General features: G+C 42.1%; 1 protein-coding gene across 50 annotated transcripts in view; it reads left to right on the forward strand.

The window, feature by feature from the left end:
- The window catches only part of ST6GAL1 (ST6 beta-galactoside alpha-2,6-sialyltransferase 1), a 164760-nt gene extending 160071 nt beyond the window's left edge, over positions 1–4689 (forward strand). For all 50 annotated transcript variants that reach the window (XM_084990674.1, XM_084990673.1, XM_084990669.1 and 47 more), the window contains one exon: positions 1893–4689. In XM_084990674.1, the coding sequence (XP_084846800.1) occupies positions 1893–2140 (248 nt within the window). In that variant the 3' untranslated portion in view covers positions 2141–4689. The remainder of the gene's footprint in view (positions 1–1892) is intronic.
- The last annotated feature ends 21779 nt before the right edge of the window (positions 4690–26468 follow it).

Here is a 26468-nt window from a genome sequence, read left to right on the forward strand (position 1 = left end):
AGGAGGCAGGAAAACAAGAAGAGCAGGGATGGGATTGAATAAGGCGAGCAAGGTACTTAAGGCCTCAGCATACAATTTAAAGAGATACCAAAAAGTTCAGAAACAAATGGTGTCATAATACTGCATCTTTAAAAAAATCACAATCAATGCAGAATTTTACAATAAACAAAATATGACAATTTTAAAGACAAAATCAAATAATAATGTCATGCTGAGCCGTACTAGGATCTGAGGAAAAAGAAGAATCAATAGTATTTTATTCAGATTTTCAAAAATGTGCTTACTCTTGGGGCTGCCCTAGTCAAGGAGATGGAGCTTGGTGAAGATTTACTGGGTCTGGGGGTGTTAGTGTGGGCTGGGCTGGGGTCCGAGGGCCCTGAAGACTGCTGCAGACTTTTCTTGGACTTTTTCCACATCTCTCGCCCTCGTGGCCTGTCTGCCCTTTCCTCCTTTTCACTCTGAGTCTGGGTGGACCTCGGGCATGTTCCATGAGGTTCCAGGCTCCATATGTGCTGGACTGCTGCTTTCCACCTTCCCTGCCTGATGACAAACTCCCTCGGGCAGGGACGGTCTGCCTCATCCTTGTGGATCTGGCACAGGAGAGCCCTGAGGTAGATGTTCCTTGAGTAAATGGCAAATAGAGGTGCAAACCCAAGAGGCAAGAAGACACTTCCCACCACCATGCTTGTTCCCATGGGGCTCAGAGGATCCCCTGACAGAAAGAGATGGGGGCTCTTTCAGCACCCCATCGTCTTCACACCTTTTCCCTCAACTTTTCTATGGGTACATTTGGGGCTCTCCTGGAGCCCTTTGAGCACTAGGTGCAAAGCGTCCTGGGACCTCCCTCCCATGGCTCTACTCCTGCCTTTGCCCAGGCTGTTCCCCTAGCCCATCCCTCGTGGACGGACCCCTGTTACACTCCACATCAGGGCTCCGGGAGGCTTACTAGAGCCCCCTCATAGGGAAGGCGCCCTCCCTGGTCTCAAGAAGCACTTCTGCTGTGCTTTTGTCAGTTAGTTGCAGAGGTGTCTTTTCTCCCCTGTTGGACCATAGGCATCCAGAGGGGAGAGGAAGGGCTTTTCTCATGTCTGATTCTTCTGGAACAAAGTTGCTGCTAGCAGTTTATAATTTGCTGTTAGTGAGAACTGTTCATCATAAAGACTACCTACATTTATGGTTGACAAAAAGGAGCCTTAGGGCCTTGACCCTATCACACCCTCACCGTAGCCTATGTGGTGGGAAGAGTGGGTAGATCGTCCCCTTGGGGCAGATGGAACCCGAGCACCTGTCCTGCAGGAGATGACTGAGCCCTGTTGGGACAAGCATGGTGGTGGGAAGTGTCTTCTTGCCTCTTGGGTTTGCACCTCTCCCATACACCTGAGAGCAGCACCTGGCCACCCCTTCTCGGCTCCTTCTCCTGCCTAACTGAGCAGAGCCATCAGCCCAGACTGTGCGTGGCATGCTCCTTGCCAACCTGAGGGACAACGCCTTACTATTTTCGCTTAGTATTTCTGGAAGTACTAGTGTCTTCCAAAGAGCACCATCTGAGAGCCTCGTCCACGATCTGCTGGGCTGGTTCTGTCTCCTCAGTCGCCTTGTCCTCTCTCTTCATGTGGCTCATTGACAGTGATCAACTCACTGACTGATGATTCAGCCCTTTGATCCAATAGTGTTTAGGGAGGATCGGCCATGCACTGGGCCCTGACCTGGGTGCTGAGTCTATGCAGGTGCATAGGGCCCTGTACTCCAAGGAACAGCCTGCTGGACTAGCCACCCAGAACCACTCAGAATCACAGTCATGGATAGAAACTCCAGACATTCATGTCCCCAGATTTGAGGGCATGAGCTGCTGGGCTCACTCGAGCAGGACTCACCTTTGCTCCCCTCTCCAGGCATCATCATCATGATGACGCTGTGTGACCAGGTGGATGTTTATGAGTTCCTCCCATCCAAGCGCAAGACTGACGTGTGCTACTACTACCAGAAGTTCTTTGACAGCGCCTGCACCATGGGTGCCTACCACCCGCTACTCTTTGAGAAGAACATGGTGAAGCACCTCAACAGGGGCCCAGACGAGGACATCTACCTGCTTGGGAAAGCCACGCTGCCAGGCTTCCGGAGCATTCACTGTGGAGCATGAGCCTCCTGTTAGCCCCCTCGCCCTTCTCCACTGGGTATTTTACAGCTGAGTGGTCCCAGTAATCAGAGCCTGCCTTCTGGGCAGCAAGGGCCCTGGGGCATCAGGACCCAAGGGCAGATCTAGCCTACCCTTGTGCTGCAGAGGCGTGTGAGTCCAGCGTCTCCCACTACACACATGTATACACGCTTCCTATTCCTTCCAGATGGGGTCCTCCCCACCTCCCACACAGATAAATGCAAAGTCCACCATCCCCATCAGGGTGGCCAAAGCTGGGCTGATTTCCCCACTGGAGTGCTGTTATTCTCGCAAACCAGTGCTCTTGTAACGCCTGAGATCTGCACCTAGATGCTGATTTCACGTTTTAAAGAAACTCCCAAATTATGATTGTGCCCAGTGCCTCTGATGGGGTGGGGGGGGCAAGTAAGTGGCACTGGGCATGGGAAACATGCTCAGTTCCTCCAGAACAAAGCTGTTCCAAAGGCCTATGCCCTGGGAGAGGCAGTGTTCCTCCTGAGCCTCTGTTTCCACATCTGTAAAATGGATGATGAACCTGCCATGTGGCTTGGCGGCCCTTGGCCTGGATGCTTGTGAGCAGAGGGTCTTGATGAACCCACAACCCTCCCCATGTGAAAGGAGAGGACAGAAAATAAGGTATGGTCCCCACCCTCAAGTTACTCACGGCTCAGTGCATGTGACAGGTGGGATGCAGTGTGCTGGGGGCTTGCAGGAGGGGTGGGCTTACTGTACTGCTGCCTCTGCCCCCAGGACAGGTGTAGGTCATAGAAGGCTTCACAGAGCTGGGGTTGGTGGAGTGGATTTTAGAAGAGGAAAAACAGAGGCAGAGTTTTAAGATTAGTTATTGAAGATGTGTTTTCCCGTCTTTCTTTGTTACCCATATTTATTCTCTAAGAGCTACCTGAATTCACAGGCTCAAGCTACTTTGGAAGAAGTGCCCTACTCATGTCTGAGGCAGCAAGTGCAGCCCTGTGGCAGATGCCAGGCAAGCCACATGCCAAAAACTTGATTTCCCCAGGCACACTTGGCCTAAGCCTAGCCTATACATGTACACACCATGGCCAATCTTCCTTTTTGATGGCCAGCCCTATACCTCGTCCTGCCGTCTGTTTTTAGTCTTCCCCCCTCTCAAATTACTTTTAAGCATTTTCCACCTTAAAATAGCCTCATCCAATTTCTTTGAACATAGTGGACCTTCTTCTGTGAAGTCTCTCAGGGAGTGGGATGTGGTTCTCTAGGAATTAAAGTCACTCTCAGAGGTCAGGACCTTGGAGAGCAGAGCTGACCCTCACACCATGTGTCCCAAATGGCCATGCCCTCCAGCCCCTCTGCAAGGGGGCAACACAAGTCTCCAGGCAGAGGCCTGCCCGCTGTTGTCTGTCTACGCGCTCCCTGGAACATTGTGCTAGGTCCCCTCCTCTGATGGGGGGCCACACTGGACTGAATCAGGCTTCTGGACTCCCAAAGTTAGTCCCACGCACTCCAGGGTCTTGAGTGTGTCTGAGCTCCACACCAGCTGTGGTGGAGCTGGAGTACTCAATTGGTGCCAAACCATTGGCTTCCATAGGCAGAAGAGCCCTGGAGTGAGAAGCCCTGGGTTTCAAACTGATGCTCCCTGTTACTAGCTACACCACCATGGGCAAATTCTCCTGAGCCTCTGTTTCCACATCTGTAAAATGGGTGATGAACCTGCCTCACAGGGCTGTCGTGAGGGTTACCTGGCATGTTACAGGTGCTTAGTACATGCTGGATTCCTCTCTTCCTTTACTAAAGGCCTGCTCTGTGCTCACACCTGGCAGGACCCTGCTCCGAAGGAGGCTGGAGAGAGAGCCTTGTCCTCAGGGAATTAATTGTCTTACTGGGAGACATCACTTACCCTACTTGGAACACCCTGGAAACCATCTGAGGCAGTGGAGGGTATAGAACATGCCCCTCGCCACCTGCAGCTCAGGCCGGATCTGCTCAGAGCACTTGGGCCACGGTTGGCTGTGTGGCATGAGTCTTTTACACATCTCTGGGTACACGAACTCCTGGTGACCTTTGGGTCCTGAGTACCGAGCACAAAGGGAGACGGCATTCCATCAGGAGACAGGTGCTGGGGTGACGCTAAGACTACACTGGGTAGATGCTAGTTTTTAATTGTTATTAAGATAAGGGATTAAATTAATTTAAGTCAGATTCTGAGGTCTACAGAACTTTCAATTCTATGCTTTCTCGATATGCAACTGGTAAAATGCAAATTAAGCTGCGGCTATTGTTGTTAGTCTGGTTAAGATGCTGAATGTTTGTGACAGATAATTTCAAAATTACAACTGAGTCCTTCAGGAAAGCTCCTGTCTCTAACACACTCTCTCTTTTCTAGCCATCTGTTTCTTCTATATCATGGGGTCCCTCAAGTGCTCCCATCAATCAAATAAGCTATTGCTACAGGTTTGGGGTTAAGGCATCCATCTCAAATGTCTGCAAAAGGCCTAAACCAATTCTGAATTACCAAATGATTATGTAAAAGTTTTAAATAAATATTTTTTAGAAAAGCTTGTCCCTCTTTTACTTCTTCCTAAGGAAATGACTGCTCAATGTCAATTCTTGTCTCTGAAGAAGACACACCTGGTATCTTGAATCCCCGAATCCTCCTCTGGACCCTGCCTCTCTTCTCAATACTCCAGGAAAAGGAGTGCTCACTCGCGGGGCAGGATAGCATCTTGGAGAGAGTGACTGGTTTATTAATTTTTCTTCCTTTTGCTCTTGCTTGGAGTCAAAGGACTAAACTGTTGTTCATCCAACACCTCAGGGAAGGGCTGCAGTAGGGCAGAAAGCAGAATGAAAGGAAGGTCCTCACTTTGGTTTCCAAAAGCCTAACCAACACCATTATAGGAATGATGTCCTCAGGGAAGAGCCCGATTGTTTGGATAAAATCTAGAGGAGGAGCAGGAGCAAGGGGAGAACAAAATAATTCCTTTCCCCATAAACTGCCCACCTCCTGTGATGGCTTGAATATGTTCCCCTAAAATTCTTATGTTGCAGTCCTAGCCCCTAGTACCTCAGAATGTGACCTTGTTCGGAAAGAGGGTTGTGGCAGAGGTAATTCGTTCAGATGAGGTCATATTGGAGCAGGATGAGCCCCTAATCCAGCATGAATGGTATGCTTATAAAAAGGGAATTTGGAGGCAGACATACACACAGGGAGAATGCCATGTGATGATAAAGGCAGAGATCAGGGTGCTGCTTCCACAAACTGAAGACTGCCAGCAGACCACCAGAAACCAGGGAAGAGGCACAGGACATTTTCCCTCATGGCCCTCAAAAGGATCAGCCAGGCAACTTGATCCCAGACTCCTGGGCTCTGGAACTGTCAGATAATAAAGTTCTGCTGTTGAAATCTCCCAGTCAGTGGCACTGTTACAGCAGCCCTAGCAGACAAACATTCCCCCACCCTGGCTTGTAACTCCCCACCCCCTCTACAACAGAGTTCCCGAACCCAGGCTGGAAAGAACAGTGAGAGGAAGGTGGCAGCCTCAGGGCCTGGAGAGAGGGCCCTGTGTACCTGTCCCTAGCCGAGATTCTAGGAAGGAAGGACCTGCAAATCCCAGGAGAGCAAAGCATCACAGGGTGCTGGTCCAGGCAGGTGGGACCATAGACAGCTCTGAAGAGATCCCAAGCATGGAGAGGCAGAGAAGCAGCTGAATGAATGCCCCTTCCTGACCAGATCATAAATGAGGGATGCCTGAGCAGTGCTATAAGGTCGGATAATATACAAGACTGCATTTCCTGACCCTAACCCCTTAGCACTGCAAGTTCCCTGGAACTCAGATGTAATTTCACCTTGGCTGAGATTGGGTTTTTGCCTGAGTCCCAGGAGAATGGGAGCACAAAATAGAAGTGACAGAAAAGGAGATGTTAAGTAGTTTGGAAATAGAGATTTGTGCTTGCCAAATTTACAGTGGCCCTAAATTTCTGTAAGATGCTTTTAGCTGGAGATCTGGGCCTTGGGGTGGCCCTGGGCTTTCCTATTCAGGTCTGGAGGGAGCTTCTGCAACCTCCCCAGGCTGCCTTTACCTTGTATCTACTGCTTATTGTAAGATGTGTATGTTAGGCGTGAGGGAGGAAAAATGAGATCCTGGTTCCTCTTTACCTCATCAGCCAGAAGCCACAAAGAGAAAGGCCAGTCAAGAGAGAGAGACGTGCACCTGCAAGCTCCACACCCACCCCATCAAGAGCTCTCCTTACTGACTGAAGCACAGCTCCATGCTCTTTGTTCTAGGGAATGCCTCACACCCCAGCAGTAGGCTCCACCCATACCAGTAATGGCCCCCCCACCACAAGCAGCCTACAGGTGTGCCTGTCCAGCTGAACAAACAGAGTCGGGGCTGAAAGCTCTGTCCTGGAATCATGCACAGCTCTCACTCTCAGATGTTTGTTTTTACCTCTTGCCAAAGAAAGACTGAAAGAATCTTAAAATAGGTGGGGAAAAGTTCCATAAAGGTCTTTATTGAGAAGCCCTGAAATTCACTTGTCAACGGTCTAGCCTGAGACATGATCAGAAAAATGGAAAAGGAGCAGTCTTAGGCACAAACACGAAAATAGCTGAAGGATTGCTATACTGTGCAACTTAGGCTGAAGAAAGGTTGTGCACCTTCTTGAATCTCTGGAAGTAGATCAAAAGGGAAATATCTGCTAGGTTTTTACATGAACCCTTTTTCTCCAAATAGGAAATATTCCATTCTTGGAACACATTTCACAGGGAAAGTGGGTGGCCCTGGCAGCAGAGTAATAAAGTATTTTCAACTGAGAGTTCTAGGTGAAAGTAAAAACATAGAGAAACACTGAGTGGCCACTTTTACCATAAAATAATCCGACTGTAGTAGCTTACAGTGCTCCAGGCAGTGCTTACCAAGAGAAGGGAGTTGGTGGTTTGGCCGGTGGTGACCAGGCTGATTTCACCGTCTGCTGTACTTGGCGAGCAGTTAGTAACCTCAGCTTTTTTCCCTTCAGTTTCACTCATGTGAGTTATTTCTTGTCAGATAATGGTAAATTCCATCAGAAGCCACAGAGCAGTATTTCATGTTTACCAACTGGAAGAACACCAACACTGCCAGCCCACTACTCAAGAGTGGTATCACTTTCTAAATTTATCATTACACTGAAGTGTCTACTATTGCCTAACTCAGCAACCTTCACTTAGAAGACTCTCTGGTCCAGAGCTAAAGTGCACTTAAAACTCTGGATCTAGCACCCACCAATCCTGCTAGCTATCTCTGCACCCTTTTCTTTTAGAATGTAAAAAAAAATTAAATGTATTCCTCCATCGACCCAGCCACTCATCAGTTCAACTGATGGATATTGGTGTGCATATACACCATGCCTGGTTCTGTGATGAAGTTACAGAGAAAACACTGATGACAGTAGTAACAAGGAGAATGATGGCACCAAAATGGCAACATAGGAGACCCCAAGTTCTATCCCCACACAGAGACCAACAATTAGACAGCTAGTCATGAACAACAATAGCTCTGGGAGAGCTCTGGATTCCATTTAAGAAATCTTAGCAAAAAATGGAAGGATAAATACACAAGAAGAGAAGAAAATTAGTTTCATTTTGTCTGCATCATCCCATCCCTCTAAACTGGCACTTCTTAGACAAAACTTCCTGCTAGAAAGAATTGCCCTTTCTAGGAAAGAAATAGTGGGGTGGCCAGCTTCTCCAGCCTTTTGGGGTATCACACATAGGATCTGCTTAGGTTCACTCCACAGAGAGGAAAAGCTGAGATGTATAGAGAAAGCCCAAAACAAAAAGAAAAGCAGGTAGCAGGAGCGATCACAGTTCACAGTGACCCACTCTACAGACAAACCCAGCAGCCTCTGCCACTGAGGAAGAATCAACAGCCAACACAGCTGCCACAGACCCCCTGCAGATCTCAAAAAGCTTTTGCTCTAGGTATGTGTATTTGCTGATGCCAGCTGCCTGAGCCTCTCCCTGCTCCATTACCTTCCCCATCCCCTGCACCCTCGCTCCCACCAGAGCCTGGCTTAGGCCTCTGAGACTGCAACAGTGCAGAACACCTACTTAGACCCCGTGGATGACCCCTACTGCTGTGCATATACTCAGAACTAGCCCCTCCAGCTCACTTCTATGCTGCTAGGCTGACATCCATCACTGCCTTCACCCAGTGTCCCCATCCCAGAGGGAGATTGTACTGCCACTGGGAGAGCATGCTGAAAGCCAGGGCTCCCACAACTACCTGTGGGCCCAGATCAGGCCCTGCCTCATGTTACCGGCCTGAAGCACTGTGCATAGTTCAGCTAGTTCCTCTAACTGTGTGCCTGTATACCCTCAGCCCAATCCCCATCATTGGCCTCCACTGAATTTTACATACCAAGGGGAGGACTGTGCAGCCATGGGAAAACATGCTGATAGCTGGGGCTCCAGTAGCTGCCAGTGAGCTTATAGCTGTCCCTACCCCTTGCTGCCTGCTCCAGTTCCTACCATGCTGTGTGTGCCTGCAACTGGCCACTGCCATGACACAGGCACCTGCAGCAGAGTATGTGTACAATATCACCACTGCCAACTGGTTCCTCGCTGCTAAACCTGGAGGCACCACTGAGACCTCAGAAGTCTTGCAATCACTGCAGACTCCCCACAATCCTTTCCAAGGACATACAGTTGTTGATGCTGGGAATCCCAGTGGCTTGAGCTGAAGAGAGTATGCCCCCCGCCTGCTGCATCTAGTGTTGCCATATGCTCCCATACTTGGCACCCTGTACCACTAGACCTGACATCACAGCATGCTCCAGTGCACCCTCAACCACAGGTGAAAGACTTCCCTTACCAAAGTCAGTCTACAAAGTCTGGAAGAGGCAACTGCTTCTTCAAATGCATAGACACGTAAACGAGGCTACCAGAATCATGAAGAATCCATCAAAGGAATAAACCTATAGTAACCAGCTCCAAAGAAATGAAGATCCAGGAATTGTCTGATGAAGAATTCAAAATATTTTTTTTCTGGAGTTCCCGTTGTGGCACAGCAGAAACGCATCTGACTAGGAACCATGAGGTTGCGGGTTTGATCCCTGGCCTCTCTCAGTGGGTTAAGGATCTGGCATTGCCATGAGCTGTGGTGAGGTCACAGTCGAGGTTCAGATCTGGTGTTGCTGTGGCTGTGGAATAGGCCGGCGGCTACAGCTCTGATTCGACCCCTAGATCATATGCTGTATGTGCGGTCCTAAGAAGACAAAAAGACAAAAACAACAACAAATTTTTTTTTCCAAAGATGCTTAGAGAGCCAAAAGAGAACACAGATTAAAATTTTAATGATAACAGGAAACCAATACAATAATAAATAAGTTCCACAAAAAGACAGAAAACATTAAAAAAAAAAAAAGACTCAAATTTTGGAGTTGAATACAATAAGTGAACTGCAGGATTCAAGAGAGAGTTTCCAAAGCAGCTTGACCAAGCAGAAGGCAGAATAAGTGAGTAAAGACAGACTAACTGAAATTATCCAATCACAGAGGCAAAAAGACGAAAGAATGACAAGAGCCTATGGGACTTATGGTACACCTTCAAGAGATATAATGCACAATGAGTGGAGTCCCAGAAGAAGAGAGGGAAAAAGGACTAGAAACCTTATTTGCAGAAATAAGGTCTGTGAACTTCCCAAGCCTGGGGGGAGAACTGCACATCCAAGTTCATGAAGCTAATAGGTCACCCCAAATTTCAATCCAAAGAGCACTTCTCCAAGACCCATTGTAACAAAACTGTCTAAAATCAAATACAAAGAAAGAATTTTTTTAAAGAACAAGAGAAAAAAACTTTCCTCAGTAGAGATCTTGTGGGTTGGGAGAGAATGGGATAATATAATTCGAAGTGTTGATAGAAAGAAACTGCCTAGAATAATTTACCCAGCAAAACTGTTTCAGAAATAAAGGCAAGATAATGACTTTCCTTAATAAACAAAAACTGAAGGAATTCATCACCACTAAACCTACTTTATAAGAAATGCTTAAAGAAGTCCTTCAAGCTGAAATGAAAGGACGCTAATTAGTAACATGAAAATGTGAAAGCATACAACACACTGGTGTAAAGATAAACTTACACTCAGATTACAAATACTCTAATACTGTAATATGGTGGTGTGTTAATTATATAACTCTAGTATGAGGGTTAAAGGACAAAAGTTTTTAAAATAGCCATAGCTTATAGCTACAACAATTTGTTAATGGATATACAATATCCAAAAACAGAAAGAGAGAGTAAAAGGGTAGACTGGGGATTCAGAGACAAGATGTCAGAGTTGAAGATTCCAGCTCACCTCTTCTCACAAAAACACCAAAATTACAACTAACTGCTGAACAATTGTCAACAAAAAAGAGGAAACTACCAAAAAATACTAGGAAGAAGCCACATTGAGATGGTAGGAGTGGTGGATTCATGATATAAACAATCCTATACCAGCTGGGTGGGTGACCCACAGTCTGGGAAATAACTATATTGCAGAGACTCTCCCACAAGGGTGAGAGTTCTGAACCCCACATCAGGTTCCCCATCCTGTGGGTCTTGCATTGGGAGGAGTCCCAGAGCATTTGGTGTTGCAGGCCAGCAGGGCTACTGCACAGGAGCTCCACAGGACTGGGGGAAATTGAGACTCTACTCTTGGAGAGTGTACACAGGGTTTTGCGTGCACTGGGTCCTAGGGCGAAGCAGGGACTCCATAAGAATCTGGGTCAGACCTACCTGTGGATCTTAGAGGGTCTCCTGGGAAAGCAGGAAGCAGGTGTGGCTCACTGTGGGGGCAGAATTAGTGGTGGAAGTCATGGGAATAATCATTGGCGTGCTCCCCTGGAATCTGCCATTTTGGAAAACTCTGGCCCTACCCATCAAGGCTGAGAATCCCCAGGTCAAAAAAACAAACAGGGTGGGAGTACAGCCCCACCCATCAGCAAACAGGCTGCCTAAAGTCCTTGTAGGCACACAGCCACCTCTAACAACACCCAGAGACAAAGCCTCACCCACCAGAGGGATAAGACTCAGCTCCACCTACCATTGGGCAGACATCAGTTCTCCCACCAGGAAGCCTGCCACAAGCCCCTGAATCAATTTCACTCACAAGGGGGCAGATGCCAGAAACAAGAGAGGCTATAAGCCTACAGCCTGCAAAAAATAGCCCACACAAAAATTTATACAAAATGAAAATGACCCAGATGAAGGAACAAGATAAGACCTTAGAAAAACAGCTGAGTGAACTGGAGATAATCAACCTCCATGAAAATGACTTGAGAGTAATGATAATAAAAATGATACATCTCCCAAAAAAAGAAAAAAAAACCTGGACACAAAGATCAATAACTTACAAGAAACACTGAACCAAGAAATATAAGATTTAAAGATTAAACAAGCAGACATGCAAAATATGATAACTGAAATAAAAAATTCACTAGAAGGAACCAATGGCAGAATACAGGAGGCCTAAGAATGAATAAGCAAGGTAGAAGACAGACTGGTGGAAATCACTGACGTGGAACAGAATAAAGAAAAAAGAATGAAAAGAAATGAGCATAGTCTAAGAGATCTCTGGGACAAATTTAAATGCACCAACATTCACATTATAGGGGTGCTAGAAGGAGAAGAAAGAAAGGGCTGGAGAAAATATTTGAAGAGTAAATAGTTGAACTCTTTCCTAATATGGGAAAGCAATCACTCGCTCAAATCCTAGAAGCACAACGAATACCATATAAAATAAAACCAAGAAGGAACAACCCCACAACATATATTTATCAAACTGACAAAAAATTAAAGACAGAAAAAATACTGAAAGCAGCTAAGGAAAAACAAAATATAACAGATAAGGGAAGCCTGATAAGATTATCAGCTGCTTTTTCAGCAGAAACTCTGCAGGCCAGAAGGAAATAGCACACCATACTTAAAGTGATAATAGGAAAAAACCTACAATCAAGAATACTCTACCCAGCAAGGCTGTCATTCATATTTGAAGAAGAAATCAAAAGCTTTATAGACGAGCAAATGCTAAGAGAATTAAGCACCACTAAACCAGCTTTACAGAAAATACTAAAGGAACTTTTCTAGGGGAAAAAGAAAAGGTCATAACTAAATATAATAAAATTACAAAAGAGAAGACTCACCAGTAAAGGCAAACATATAGCAAAGGGAGGAAATCACTCATATGTGAATATGATACCAAACCAGCAATTGTGAAAAGAGGAGAGTACAAATGCAGGATACTAGAGACACATTTGCAATTAAGAGACCAGCAACTTAAAACAATCTTGTATACATACAGACTCCTATATCAAAACCTCATGGTAATGCCAAACCAAAAATCTACAGTAGGTACACACATGAAAAAGCAATCCAAACACAACAGTAAAGACAGTCATCCACAAGAGAACAAACAAGAGAAGGGAAGAAAAAAGACCAACAAAAACAATTCCAAAACAATTAACAAAATGGCAATAAGAGGATACACAATCAGTAATTACCTTAAATATAAATGGACTAAATGCTCCAAGCAAAAGACACAGACTGGATGAATGGATACAAAAAACAAGACCAATATATGCTATCTAAAAGAGACCAACTTCCATTCTAGGGACCCATACAAACTGAAAGTAAGAGGATGGAAGAAGATATTCCATCCAAACATAAATAAAAAGGAAGCTGTAGTAGCAATACTCATATCAGACAAAATAGACTCTAAAATAAAGATGGTTATAAGAGACAAAGAAGGACATTAAATAATCATCAAAGAATCAATCCAAGAAGGAGATATAACAATTGTAAATATATATACAACCAACACAGGAACACCTCAATATATAAAGGTAACTGCTAACAGACTTAAAAAGAGAAATCAACAATAACACAATAATAGTGTGGAACTTTAACATCCTACTTACAGCAAAGGACAAATAATCCAGACAGAAGATCAACAAGGAAGTCCAACCTTACATGATGCATTAGGCCAGATGGATTTAATAGATATTTATAGGACATTCCATCCAAAAGCAGCAGAATGCACATTCTTCTCAAGTGCACACAAAATATTCTCTAGGATGTATCACATTCTGGGCCACAAATCAAGCCTCAGTAAATTTAAGAAAACTGAAATCATACCAAGCATTTTTTCTTATCACAGTACTATATGACTGGAAATCAACAATAAGGAAAAAACTAAAAAAAGACAAAAACTTGGAGACTTGGAGTTCCCGTTGTGACACAGCAGAAACGAATCTGACTAGGAACCATGAGGTTGCGGGTTCAATCCCTGGCCTCACTCGGTGGGTTAAAGATCCAGCACTGCTGTGAGCTGTGGTGTAGGTTGCAGACACAGCTTAGATCTGGCATTGCTGTGGTTATGGCGTAGGCTGGTGGCAACAGCTCTGATTAGACCCCTCGCCTGGGAACCTCCATATGCCATGGGTGTGGCCCTAGAAAAGATAAAAAGACAAAAAACAAAACAAAACGAAAAATTTGGAGACTAAACAATATGATACTAAACCACCAATGGATAACTAAAGAAACCAAAGAGGAAATTTAAAAATTTCTAGAGACAAGTGACAATGAAGATCCAAAACCTATGGGATGCAGCAAAAGCAGTTCTAAGAAGCAAGTTTATAGCAATACAAGCCTACTTCAGGAACATGAAAAATCTCAGATAAACAACCTAACTTTACATCAAAAACAACTAGAGAAAGAAAAACAAAACAACCCCCCAAGTTAGTAGAAGAAGAAAATCATAAAGATCAGAGCAGAAATGAATGAAATAGAAATGAAGAAAACAATTGAAATGATCAATGAAACCAAATGCTGGTTCTTTGAAAAGATCAACACAATTGATAAACCCTTAGCCAGACTCATCAGGGAAAAAAAGAGGACTCAAATCAATAAAATTATAAATGAAAAAGAAGTTACAACAGACTTCACAGAAATACAAAGGATCATAAGAGACTATGATAAGAAATTATATACCAATAAAATGGACAACCTAAAAGAAATGGACAAATTCTTAGAAAGGTACAATCTTCCAAGACTAAACCAGGAAGAACTAGAAAAGATAAATGGACCAATCACAAGTACTGAAATTGATATTGTGATTAAAAAACTTCCAAAAACCAAAAGTCCAGGATCTGTTGGCGTCACAGGTGAATTCTATTAAACATTTAGAGAAGAGTTAACACCTATTGTTCAAACTCTTCCAAAAAATTGCAGAGGATAGAACCCTCCCAAACTCATCCTATGAGGACACCATCACCCTGATACCAAAACCAGACAAAAACACCACACACAAAAAAATTACAGGCCAATATCACTGATAAACACATATGCAAAAGTTTTCAACAAAATATTAACAAACAGAATCTAGCAACACATTAAAAGGATCATACACCATAATCAAGTAGGATTTACCCCAGGGGTGCCAGGGTTTTTCAATATCCACAAATCAATCAGTCTGATATACCACATAAACACACTGAGGAATAAAAAACATGATCATCTCAGTAGATGCAGAAAAAGCTTTTGACAAAATCCAACACCCATTTCTGATAAAAAAAAAAAACAAAACAAAACCTCCAGAAAGTGGGCATAAAGGGAACCTACCTGAACATAATAAAGGTATCATGACAATATGACAAACCCACAGCTAACATCATTGTCAACAGTGAAAGCTGAAATAATTCCTGCTAAAATCAGAATAAGACAAGAATGTAGGAAGTCCTAGCCACAGCAATCAGAGAAGAAAAAGAAATGGTAGTAATCCAAATTAGAAAGAAAGTAAAAATATCATTGTTAGCAAATAACATGATACTATACATAGAAAATCCTAAAGATGCTACCAGAAAGCTGTTAGAACTCATCAATGAATTCAGTAAAGTTTAAGGATACAAAAATTAACACACAGAAACTGATTGCATTTATATATACTAACAATGAAAGATCAGAAAGAGAAATTAGGGAAACAATCCCATGTACCATCACATCAAAAATAAAATACATAGGAATAAACCTATCTAAAGAGACAAAAGCCTTAAACTCTGAAAACTATAAGATGCTGATGAAAGAAATCAAAGATTACAAAAACAGATGGAAAGATATACCATGCTCTTGAATTGGAAGAATAAATATTATTAAAATGACTATATATACCCAAGGTAATCTAAAGATTCAATGCAATCTCTTTCAGATTACTAATGGCATTTTTCACAGAACTAGAACAACAAATTTTAAAATTTGTATGAAAACACAAAAAACTGCAAATAGCTAAGTCATCCTGAGAAAGAAAAATGGAGCTGGGGCAATCAGGCTCCCTGACTTCAGACTATATTGCAAAGTTACAGTCATCAAAACAGCATGGTACTGGCACAAAAGCAGAACTATAGATAGATCAAACAGGATAGAAAGCCCAGAAATAAACCTATGCACCTAAGGTCAATTAATCTATGACAAAGGAGGCAAGAATATATAATGGAGAAAAGACAATCTCTTCAATAAGTGGTGCTGGGAAAACTGGACAGCTACATGTAAAATAATGAAATTAGAACACTCTCTAACACTATACACAAAAATAAACTCAAAATGGATTAAAGATCTAGATATAAGACCAGATACTATAAAACTCTTAGAGGAAAACATAGGCAAAACACTCTCTGACATAAACTGTAGCAATATCTTCTCAGATCTACTTCCTAGAGAAATAAAAAGAAAAATAAACAAATAGGACCTAATTAAACTTAAAAGTTTTTGCATGGAAAAGGAAACCATAAACAAAATGAAAAGTCAACCCACAGAATGGGAGAAAATACTTACAAATGAAGCCACTGACAAGAGACAAGGAATTAATCTCCAAATATATAAACACCTCCTGCAGCTCGAGATAAAAAAAAAAATCAAAAAAAAAAGGGGGAGAAGATCTAAACAGACATTTCTCCAAAGAAAACATACAGATGGTGGGAAAAAAAACCATGAAAAGATGCTCAACACTGCTAATTATTAGAGAAATGCAGAGGAAAACTACAATGAAGTGTACCTTACATCTGCCAAAATTGCCATCATCAAAAAGTCTACAAAAAATAAATACCAGAGAGGGTGCAGAGAAGAGGGAGCCCTCTTACAATGTTGGTGGGAATGTAAATTGGTACAGTCACCTTGGAAAACAGTATAGAAGTCCCTCAAAAAAAACTAAAAACAGAACTATCACATGATCCAGCAATCCCACTGCTGGGCATCTATCCAGAGAAAGCCACAATTTGAAAAGATACATTTACCCCAGTGTTCACTGCAGTATTATTTGCAGTAGCCAAGCCATGGAAACAACTTAAATGTCCACTGACAGCAGAATGGATGAAGAAGATGTGGAACCCATATACAACGGAATATTATTCAGCCATAAATAGAACTAAATAATGCCATTTGCAGCAACATGGATGGACCTAGAGTTTAATCATACTAAGCGAAGTCAGCAAAAGACAAACATCATATGATATCACTTATATGAGGAATCTAAAAAATGGGTACAAATGAACTTATTTGCAGAACAAAAATGGACTCACAGATTTCGCAAACAAACTTAAAGGCAACAGGTGGCAGGGGGAAGGATGGACTGGTTGTTTGGGATTGGCATAGGCACACTGAAGTATATGGAATGATTGGCTAGTGAGGACCTGCTATATAGCACAGAGAACTCTATCCAATATTCATAATCCATATGGGAAAAGAATCTGAAAGAGGATGGTTGTGTGTATGTGTATAACAAAATCACTTTACTGAACAGCAGAAATATCACAACATTGTAAATCAACTATATTTCAATAAAACTTAAAAAATGAAAAAACAAAAAATTAAAAATGGTAGTTTTCATATGCTATTGAACTTAAAATTCTTATCAGTATAAAATACTTTTATACATATAAATGTTGTATATAAACCTCACAGAAACCAAAAAGCAAAAACCTACAGTAGAATCACAAAGATAAGGAGAATCAAAGCATATCACCAAGGAGAATCATCAATTCACAAAGGAAGGCAGCATTATTAAGTCCTTACCTATCGATCAATGATTAACTTAAACATAAATGGTGAATTCTTCAATTGAGACATCAAGTGGCTGGGTGAGTAAAAGCATTAAGAACTAACTATATGATGCCTATAAGATAATCAATTGGAAAAGGATAGTCTCTTCAAAAAAATTATGCTGAGAAAACTATTCTGTTCATGCAGATGAATAAAACTGGACCCCTGTCTTACACCACTCACAAAAATTAACTTGAAATGGATGACAGATTTAAACAGGAGAACTGAAATCATAAAACTCTGAGAAGAAAACATATAGAAAAAGCTCCTTGACACTGGTCTTAGCAAAAACTTTTTGGATCTGACACCAAAAGCACAAACAACAAAAGCAAAACTTGGAGTTCCCTGGTTGTGGAGCAGGTTAAGGATCTGGCATTGCAGCTCTGGTCACTGATGTAGCATGGGTTTGATCCCTGGCCTGGTTATTTCCTCATGCCAATGAGTACAGCAGAAAAAAAAAAGCAAAACTTAGTAAGTAAGTAGGACTACATAAAACTAAAAAGCTTCTGCAGAGCAAAAGAAACAATGAACAAAATGAAAAGGAAACCATGGAATAGTGAAAAATACTTGCAAATCATATCTCTGGTAAGGGGTTAATATTCTCAAATATATTAAGGACTCATAAAACTTAATAATAAAAACCAAACAATCTGATTAAAAAATGGGCAGAGAATGAAAAAACTGAATCAACATCTTCCCAATAAAAACGTACAAACTGCCAACAGGTACATGAAAAGGTACTTAGAATCACTAATCATCAGGGAAATGCAAATCAAAGCCACAATGAGACATCACCTCACACCTGTTAGAATGGCTATGGTCAAAGAGATGAGACAACGAGTTTTGGTAAAGACATAGAGAAAGGGAAATTTTGTACACTCTTGGTAGGAATGTAAATTGGTATGGCCATTTTGGAAAACTGTATGGAGGTTCCTTAAAAATCTAAAAATATAACTACCATTGATCCAAAAATTTCACTTCTGGGAATAAAAAATAATGGATCTTAAAAAGACACTTGCACCATTGTGTTCATTGCATCTTATTTATAAAAGCCAAGACATGGAAACAACCCAAGTATTCATCAACAGATGAATGGTTAAAAATGTAACATATAAATATATATGTAACATATTAATATACATACACAGGGATCTTATTTGTCTATGAGAAAGAAGAAAACCTTGTTATTTGTGACCATCATGGATGAAATTTGAGGGCATTATTCTAAGCGAAATAAGTCAGAGAAAGGAAGATACTGTATGGTATCAATTATATATGGAACCTAAAAACATCAAATTCATAGAACAGAGTAGAGTGGTGGTTACCAGGGGCAGGGGGGTGGTGGTGGGAGAAATGGGGAGGTATTCGTCAAAGGATAAAAACTTGCAGTTACAAAAATATACTCTGAGGATCTAATGCATAGTATGGTTATTACAGTTGATAATACTATATTGTATACTTGAAGGTTGCTAAGAGAGTAGATCTTAAATGTTCTCATTACAAAAAAAGAAATGATAATTATGTGATATACTGGAGGTTTTAGCTAAAGCTATGGTGGTAATCATTTTGCAACATATAAATGTATCAAATCAACACGTTGTACATCTTAAATTTACACAATGTTATATATCAGTTATATCTCAATAAAGCCAAAGAAAAACCAATGACAAAGTTCTGCATAACATTTGTCACATACCAGGAACACTTCCACGCACTTCACATTTTTACTGTTAATGCTTACAACAACTTTATGAGAAAGTACTATTATTATTCCCATTGTACAAATAGGGAAATAAAATTAGTAAGACAAGATCTCCCCTTTCAGAGGTATTTACAGAGTAGTTAAGAAGTTAAAATTATATGGTCAGAAAAGAGTGAAGTTAATTAACATTGTTTGACCTAAACATTAACACATGCTTGCAAAAGTAATGACATAGATAGTTCCAAATAGGACAAGGGGGTGTCTAGGTCACTTAGGTTCTCCTCACTGAATTAAGGTAGATGGTAGTGATTAAGGAAGCGCCGTCTAAGGAATCAGTAAGGAATGGATGCAAGACAGGCAAGAGTGAGGAGTCAGCAAAGGGGCACTTTCAGGTGAAGTTCTAGCTTCAGTCTGATCCCACTAAGGTTTCTGGAGTGTAGATTGCACCTTAAAGTTTGTCTTATCTAGAAGCAAAAACTGACCACTGGGGGTCAGCCTTCTGCTAATGAGGTTCCCTGTGGTTGGGAGAATGTTCAAGCTTCAGACACTCTAGGTCTGACCCAAGTGCAGAAGCAGTGGAACAGATGAGGCAGCTGCATTGCCTAAGATCAATCTCTGGAGGTCTAGGGTTTAAGCTATTTGCAGCAAAGCATGAAGAAGCTGGGGGGTGGGTGCACAGAACTGCACAGGCCATCTGAGAGGATCTGGAGGGTGTACTCACAGTATCTGCTAGAGTCCACCTCTCGCACCTCACAAAAGAGCTTGGTTCTGTCATTAAATCCATTCCATCCCATCACAGCTTCCCTCAAATTTTGTTGGTTAAAGTTTCTGAGGTAAAATTTACAAGAGGAATATGAATGAGATAAGCTCTAGCCCTCACTACTGCAGTTGGACCTGAGGTTGTAACTAATATTTGTTGTTTTCCTCCTCTACCACCCTTTCTAGATACTCTGTTGCAGTTGGCTACCACTTCTGCTAGTCTAGGTAACTAGCCTGGTGAAGTGACCCAGACCTTCAACCCCGGGGGTCTGAGCCCCTGGTTACCATGCCTTCATCAGGCCATGGCTCCGTAGCTACCCATTAGACACAACAATGCCATGAAAACACTGAGGAATGTCCCTGTGAATCTCCTGAGCACCAAATATATTGCTCCCCACCTTTATTATATAGCACAATTCCGCCACCTTATGATAACCAGAACCAATTTCCCCAATTGTATGGTAACTTATTTCATCTCTCTTGGTCTACCAACACTAACTAGGTAGTGGCCATGGCTTTAGGTTTAATAGGATTCTTATGTGTCCACTGGTGGAAGCACATCTCCCTGAGATTCTGGACTTTTAGATCCACAGAACCTAGGTGTGCAGGGATAAGAAGGACAAATTTTTCAAGTGGGAGTGATGGTAAGTGGCGCCACTTCTTACTTCTACCAGTTGATTGCCAGATTCATATGTCCTACCTGCTGATTACACAGGACCCTACTCTAGCAGAATATCACCTTCAAGATAGCATCTCAGCTGTGTCTTCAAGAGGCTGGTTCAACATTCTGTTAATCCAGCAGTGCTGGGTGATGCAGTGTGTGGTAGGTCCAGTGGCTCCCTCCGTCTTGTACCTATGGCCATATGTGCAAGGCACTGTTATGCAGTATTTCATACAGGTAATCAGATGTTTTGAAAGCTCTTGGATAGTGATATGGCCCCTGTGAGCAGGAAAGGCAAATCATTCCTGGAATACTCATCAATCCCAATCAGAAGAAAATGCTTCCCTTTACAGAGTGGACAGGGTCCAATGTAATCAACTTCCCACCAAGTGACTGGTAACTCATTTCATGTTCAACTTGAGAGCTGATGCTGTGTACTGGTGTGTGTTCTACTTGAGAGTGTTGGTATCTGTTTCTGACAGGTCAGACATTCAGCAATGCCACCAGTTAGCTCTTTTGTGAGAGGGAGGCCATGGGCCAATAACCAGTGTCTTCATCTCTGTTATCATGGTTGCTTTGTTCATGGGCACAAACCCTGGGATGGCCAAGGCAGAGGCAAGCTGACATCCACTGGAAGAGTCACTCTCCCCTGAGCTGGTTTCTTGATGACTCTTTTGCGTGGATGCTCACTGATAAGCCTCAAACATGTGATACAAAGATGCTTACATTTTGAGCTTACTCTCAGAAGTTCATTTACATGTTTCATCTCCAGACTGAATTATTCTCAATTTTCTAATCTTTCTCTTTCTAGGTCCCTAACCAATAAGCCAAATCATTTACGGCTGACCATGAGATCCTCCCTTCCTCTCTCCTTTCCCCACCCCTCTCCCTCTCATATATTTATAAATAATCTCCTTAGCACAGGCCACTTCTTTCTCTACACAAGGTAGATAACCAGATGCAATGTCCAAAATCAGTCCACTTGGAGAATTTTCTGCCACCATCTTTCAGGGCCACCCTTGAGTGTAGACATGGTTGATTTTAGGCTTAAACCAATAACCCATGAATCAGGTCTGGTTATTTTCCTTCTCTGTCAGCTTATCAAAGGAAAGTTCCCCATGAGGCCACAGTTGTTAGCAGAGAAGTAATGGTGTATTGGTGATGAGTGAGAGCTGGGCTGCCAGTTCATGTAGATCACTTGCGCCCTCTGGACCAGAACCAGCTGCGTCCAGAATAAAGTACTTCTATCACATGATGGCTTGCTGCTGGACCTGCCCCAGAGTTACCTGATTTCCTACAATCAGATGTTCATTACTATCAGAGCTCAGTATCATGCCAGGAGCTATTCTTTGTTTTGTTCTGTCGAATAGTGTATAACTCTACACTGCAGATGGCATGGCCTTTCTTTCTTCACTGTAACAAGGACACTCAGTGATAATGAGCAAATACCATCATAGTTATGATTTCCCTTGTATCTCTCAAATCCTGAAGATATTGACAAGTTAACACATTCCCTTCTACCTGTGTCCTGTCTCAGTTAACCATGAGTGAAAGATTTGGTAACTGCAATGCGACAGCACGCCAGGGCCTATAAACACCAGTCACGGAGTCATTTCTGTCTTCCAGTGTATGATCCCACTCCGGTATCTCATCTTAGAGTGCTTCCTAGGGCCATTTCTGACACTAACTGTCTTAAATTTGGTTTCTCCCAGAATCATATCCTGAATCAAGGATTCAGGACCTTGTGACTTTTTAAGGAAGAAACTAGTAAGGACGTGGGAGGAGCAGGATAGAGAAAGAGCAGGATAAGTGAGCAAGGCTGCACTTTCTGAGGAAGTGTCAGCTTCATCCACAATTTGTAGAGACTTGTGGAGAGTAAGGGACTCCTCATTGTCTGTGTCACAGCCAAGGAGATGTGCAGGAGGAGGAGAAGGTAGATGTAAAACACCCAGGCACTTACTGCTCTCAGGAAGGGGAGGCGGTCCCACTGCCTAGGAGGGAAAGCATCTGAAGGTCACATGTGTTTGGCTGTTAGCTGCAAAGCACGGAGAAAGTGGGAAATGAAGGCTTGGGCTGGTTAAGGGGATCTGGGCAGGGCACCCTTATGCCTGCCCCAAAGTGATACAGGAAGAACTACTCTGAGTTCAAAGAATCAAGAGATCATGCAGGAGATGGAATGCTCAGAGAAGGCTCCCTGGACAAGGTACAACTTCAGGTAGATTTACTGAGAGATGGTGGACATGAGACTTCAATTGTATTAACAAGGGCATCACAGTTACTTTCAGTGGGGCTGTCAGTAGTGAATGGACACAAAAGCATCTGAAGGAAGGGGTCAGATGACCATGGTAGTTATGGTTGAGATTTCTAACACTTTCTCTAGATTCTTTAGGCTGGAAGAAAAAACAAGAACAAAACCACAACCATCTCAAACATCCACCTTTTCTCACTAATCTCTCCTTCACATCTCTTTCAGGGCCTCTTCTAGGAACTATCTTTCGGCTGAGTACGTGCTGAGCACCTTGCCTAATTCCCCTGCTCTCCATCCCACTCCCAGCCCCTTGTCTTTTCCATCCTCACTCTCCTCTATGCACTGGGTGCTGGTCACCCAGCTAAGGGTTTTGAAGTAAGACACTGCATCCTCTCTTGAGATGTATCTATATCAGTTTAACATCTATTATCCCCCTGCTTCCTCTGAGGGCTCAGCATTTGCTGCAAGTTTCAAATCACTGCTATCTAATAATATAAAACAAAATATGATGAGAAGCCATAAAAGTGTACTAGACAATGAATATGAGAGTTCAGAGACCAATTTTGTTCAAGCAAACAGGGAAGACCTTCAGAGGAATATGGGACTTGATCTGAGTCTTAGACTATGATAAGCTGTAGAGAAGGTGGAGGGGAATTGCCTCCTAAGTAGCCAAAGCATGTGTGAAGTACCTGGTGTGGAGGAAAGAGAAAGGAGAAGGCTACATCAGTGCTTTTTAAGCTTGATCCTCAGATCACCACATCAGTATCATAACAAAAGCACTCATTCTCCATGTATTTCCTTCCATCCCACCTCTCCATTCCTGATTTCCAGGCATTTATTATGGTATTCATTTCCATTTTTTTTTCTAAAAATCTGACTATATAGCTACTTTGAAGTTTTTCAGTTTTAGAAATTATTATTTGCCACAATGGAAAATGATAATTGAGTTATCTTACAATTCACCCCTCACCCCTACACACTTACCCTATACCCTACTTCTAATGTAGTCTTAATTGTATCATACTTGGTTAAATCAATATGCAATGATTACCTTTGGCTATATAAATGTTACTTGCAGCAGACCTATAGTTCATGGTTTCATGTCCCTTCTTTAAACCCTGCCCCTGACAAAGAGTTCATGATTACATTTTGCTTTGCTCAATGGGGTTTTGTTTTGGTAATATAACCAGTTTATCCCCCAATTCTGACAGGACCGTAGAGCTCTTCTCAGCATATTTACTTATAAATATTAGATACTCTATTACTTTCATGTTTTGAAGCGGGATATGAGGAGCTAGTCCCCTGAGCTGGTCATCTCTAATCTTACAGTAAGCAAGCATCACAGAACTTCATTTTATCATCATCATCTCAGGAATTTCCCTCTGCCCCTCTCCTCTATTAATTCTGTTCCCTTTTCTCCCTAAAACTGCTTTACTATTGGTTTCAACCTCCTTGTTTTTGTAAGATATACCTAAACAGTGGTGTCCAGAGAGAGGAGGCATGTGGAAGGAGAAAGGGAGGCAAGGAGTTGAGTGGGGAGGGCTCAGAGAAAGCCTCCCTATAAGGAAACATGCTGAGATCACTCTGGGGTCATGGGAGAATACATGTGCTTTTGGAAGCTCTTCAGTCATTCTGAATTGGGAAGGTGAGGGCCAATTATCTTAGATATTTTATCTTAGATAATCTTTATATTGTTCTATACACACAACAGGCTTAGAGCTTAAACATAGAAACACAAAACACAAGCATTAAAAAAAAGCTGTATTTTGCCACACTGACAGAAGAGGGCACCATTAAACTAAGAATCTGGTGAACCTTTGGCTATACAAATGTTACTTGCAAATCCACAAAAAGAAATGAAGAAAGTGGAATAAGTTTGGGGGTGGTGAGGGGAAAGAGAAAGAGAATAAAACATTTCAAGTGATGAAAATCCTCCATCATTCCAAGGGATATTTTATATATATATATAATATATATACTATATAACATATATAAAATATATATATATAAATATATACTCACACACAAAACCCCCAAACAACCATGAAGTGACAGAAAACTGCAACACAACATTTCAGACTGAACTAAATAAACTCACAAGTATTTGGACATATGAAAAATTATCTTCAATCAGAAATTAAAAACATCAATGGATTTAGAAAAAAAGATATTTTGAAAAGAGTTGCTTGAACTTAAGAAATAAATAAAACAAAAAGAAAAATTCTCAGAATTGAAAAATAAATTTTAAGAAAGTAACTATTTGTTTCCTAGGGCTGCCTTAACAAATTACCACCAACTGGGTGACTTAAAACAATAGAAATTGGTTCGCTCCCTGTTCTGGAGGCCAGAGTCTGTAATCAAGGTGTATATCTGGCAGCTTTCTTCAATATCCCGGCTCCACTCTGAGCTTTCGGCCTTTGCTGTTTGCCTGTGTTTCAGAGAGGCTGTCTCTCCACCCTCCTACCCTTCACCTAGCGGTAGACTGCACTGCTCCTTACTCACACCAGGGCTCCGTGGCCTGGCTGGGGCAGGATGATTTGCTCCTGCCTTGCCCCACCTCAGTCTTAGGTAGGCCCTACCTTATATCGCTGGGTTTTGGGGGTTAGACCCTGCCTCTTCCAGCAGTAGAGGACTTCTAGTACTCTGAGCCCAGGATTATTTTCTCTTTCCCTTCCTCCCACCACAATCGGTTTTCCGGCCCTTACGTAGCCCAGCAGTTTAACTCTCTTGTTCTGAAAGGGGGAAGTTTCAAGGCAGCACCATCTACCTTTCCTGCAGTCGTGACTGCTCCCTTCCTGCCGGCTTGTACTTCAAGGGATGCTTTCTCCTCTAGTCTCCTGCCCTGCCGGCCAGTCTTTTTTGTGAATAAATATCTTGTGGGGGTCCACTGAGAAAAGCCTGCAAAAAGGTATAAACTTACTTCTGTGGCTCCTAAGGAGCCTTTTCTCTCAGCTTATCCTATATTCAAATTCAGACTTTAGCAATTAGTTAAACATATTAGCTGGACTCTTCTTCTCTGCTTGTGATCTGGCCCCATCTTCTTCCTGTGCTTTGCTACGACTGAGTTAGTGTTGTGTCTTGTCTCTCTTTAAAGGCTCCTATATTTCCTTAAAGTGAGGATAACCAGTCATTCTATAACTTTAGTTATCTAGTGAGTTCAAGAATAGTTGCAATTCTGTACATTGTTTAGCTTTTTCTAATTGTTATAATGGAAATGGTTTGTTTTTTTTTCAGATTTCTATATCCTAAGCCTATATTAGTTGGCCTGGCTAGAGGCTTATCAATTTTATTGATTTTTTTTAAATTGTGTTTTCATTTAGTTCCAAATATTTAAATTTTTTTCTTGTGATTTCTTTTTTGGTCCATGTGTTTTTTAGAAGTGTGTTGTTTAATCTTCACATATTTTGGGATATCTGCTAATTACTGATTTTTAGTTTAAGTCTGTTGTAGTTTGATTTCTATTATTTCAAATTTGTTAAAGTGTGTTCTATAGTCCACAATATAGTCTATCTTGGTGAGTGTTCCCTGTGAGCTTGAGAAGAATGTGTATTCTGCTGATGTTGAATGAAGTAGGCTACAGAGATCCATTATATCTAGTTGGTTAATGATGTTGTTGAATTCAACCATGTTCTTAAAGATTTTCTGCCTGATGGATCTATCCATTTCTGAAGGAGTGTTGAAGTCTCCATCTACAACAGTAGATTCGTCTATTTCTCAACTGTCAGTTTTTGCCTTATAGAGTTTCTTTGGCTACATGCCCAGCATGTAGAAATTCCTGGGTCAGGGATTAAATCTGCACTGTAGCAGTGACAACACTGGATCCTTAACTGCCAGGCCACCAGGAAACTCCACACTTTACAT

This window comes from Sus scrofa, chromosome 13 (genome assembly GCF_054392235.1).
Source record: "Sus scrofa isolate SSC_HxYL_T2T_F1_AM1 chromosome 13, Sscrofa_HxYL_maternal_Yorkshire_Landrace_v2.0, whole genome shotgun sequence".
NCBI lineage: Eukaryota > Metazoa > Chordata > Mammalia > Artiodactyla > Suidae > Sus > Sus scrofa.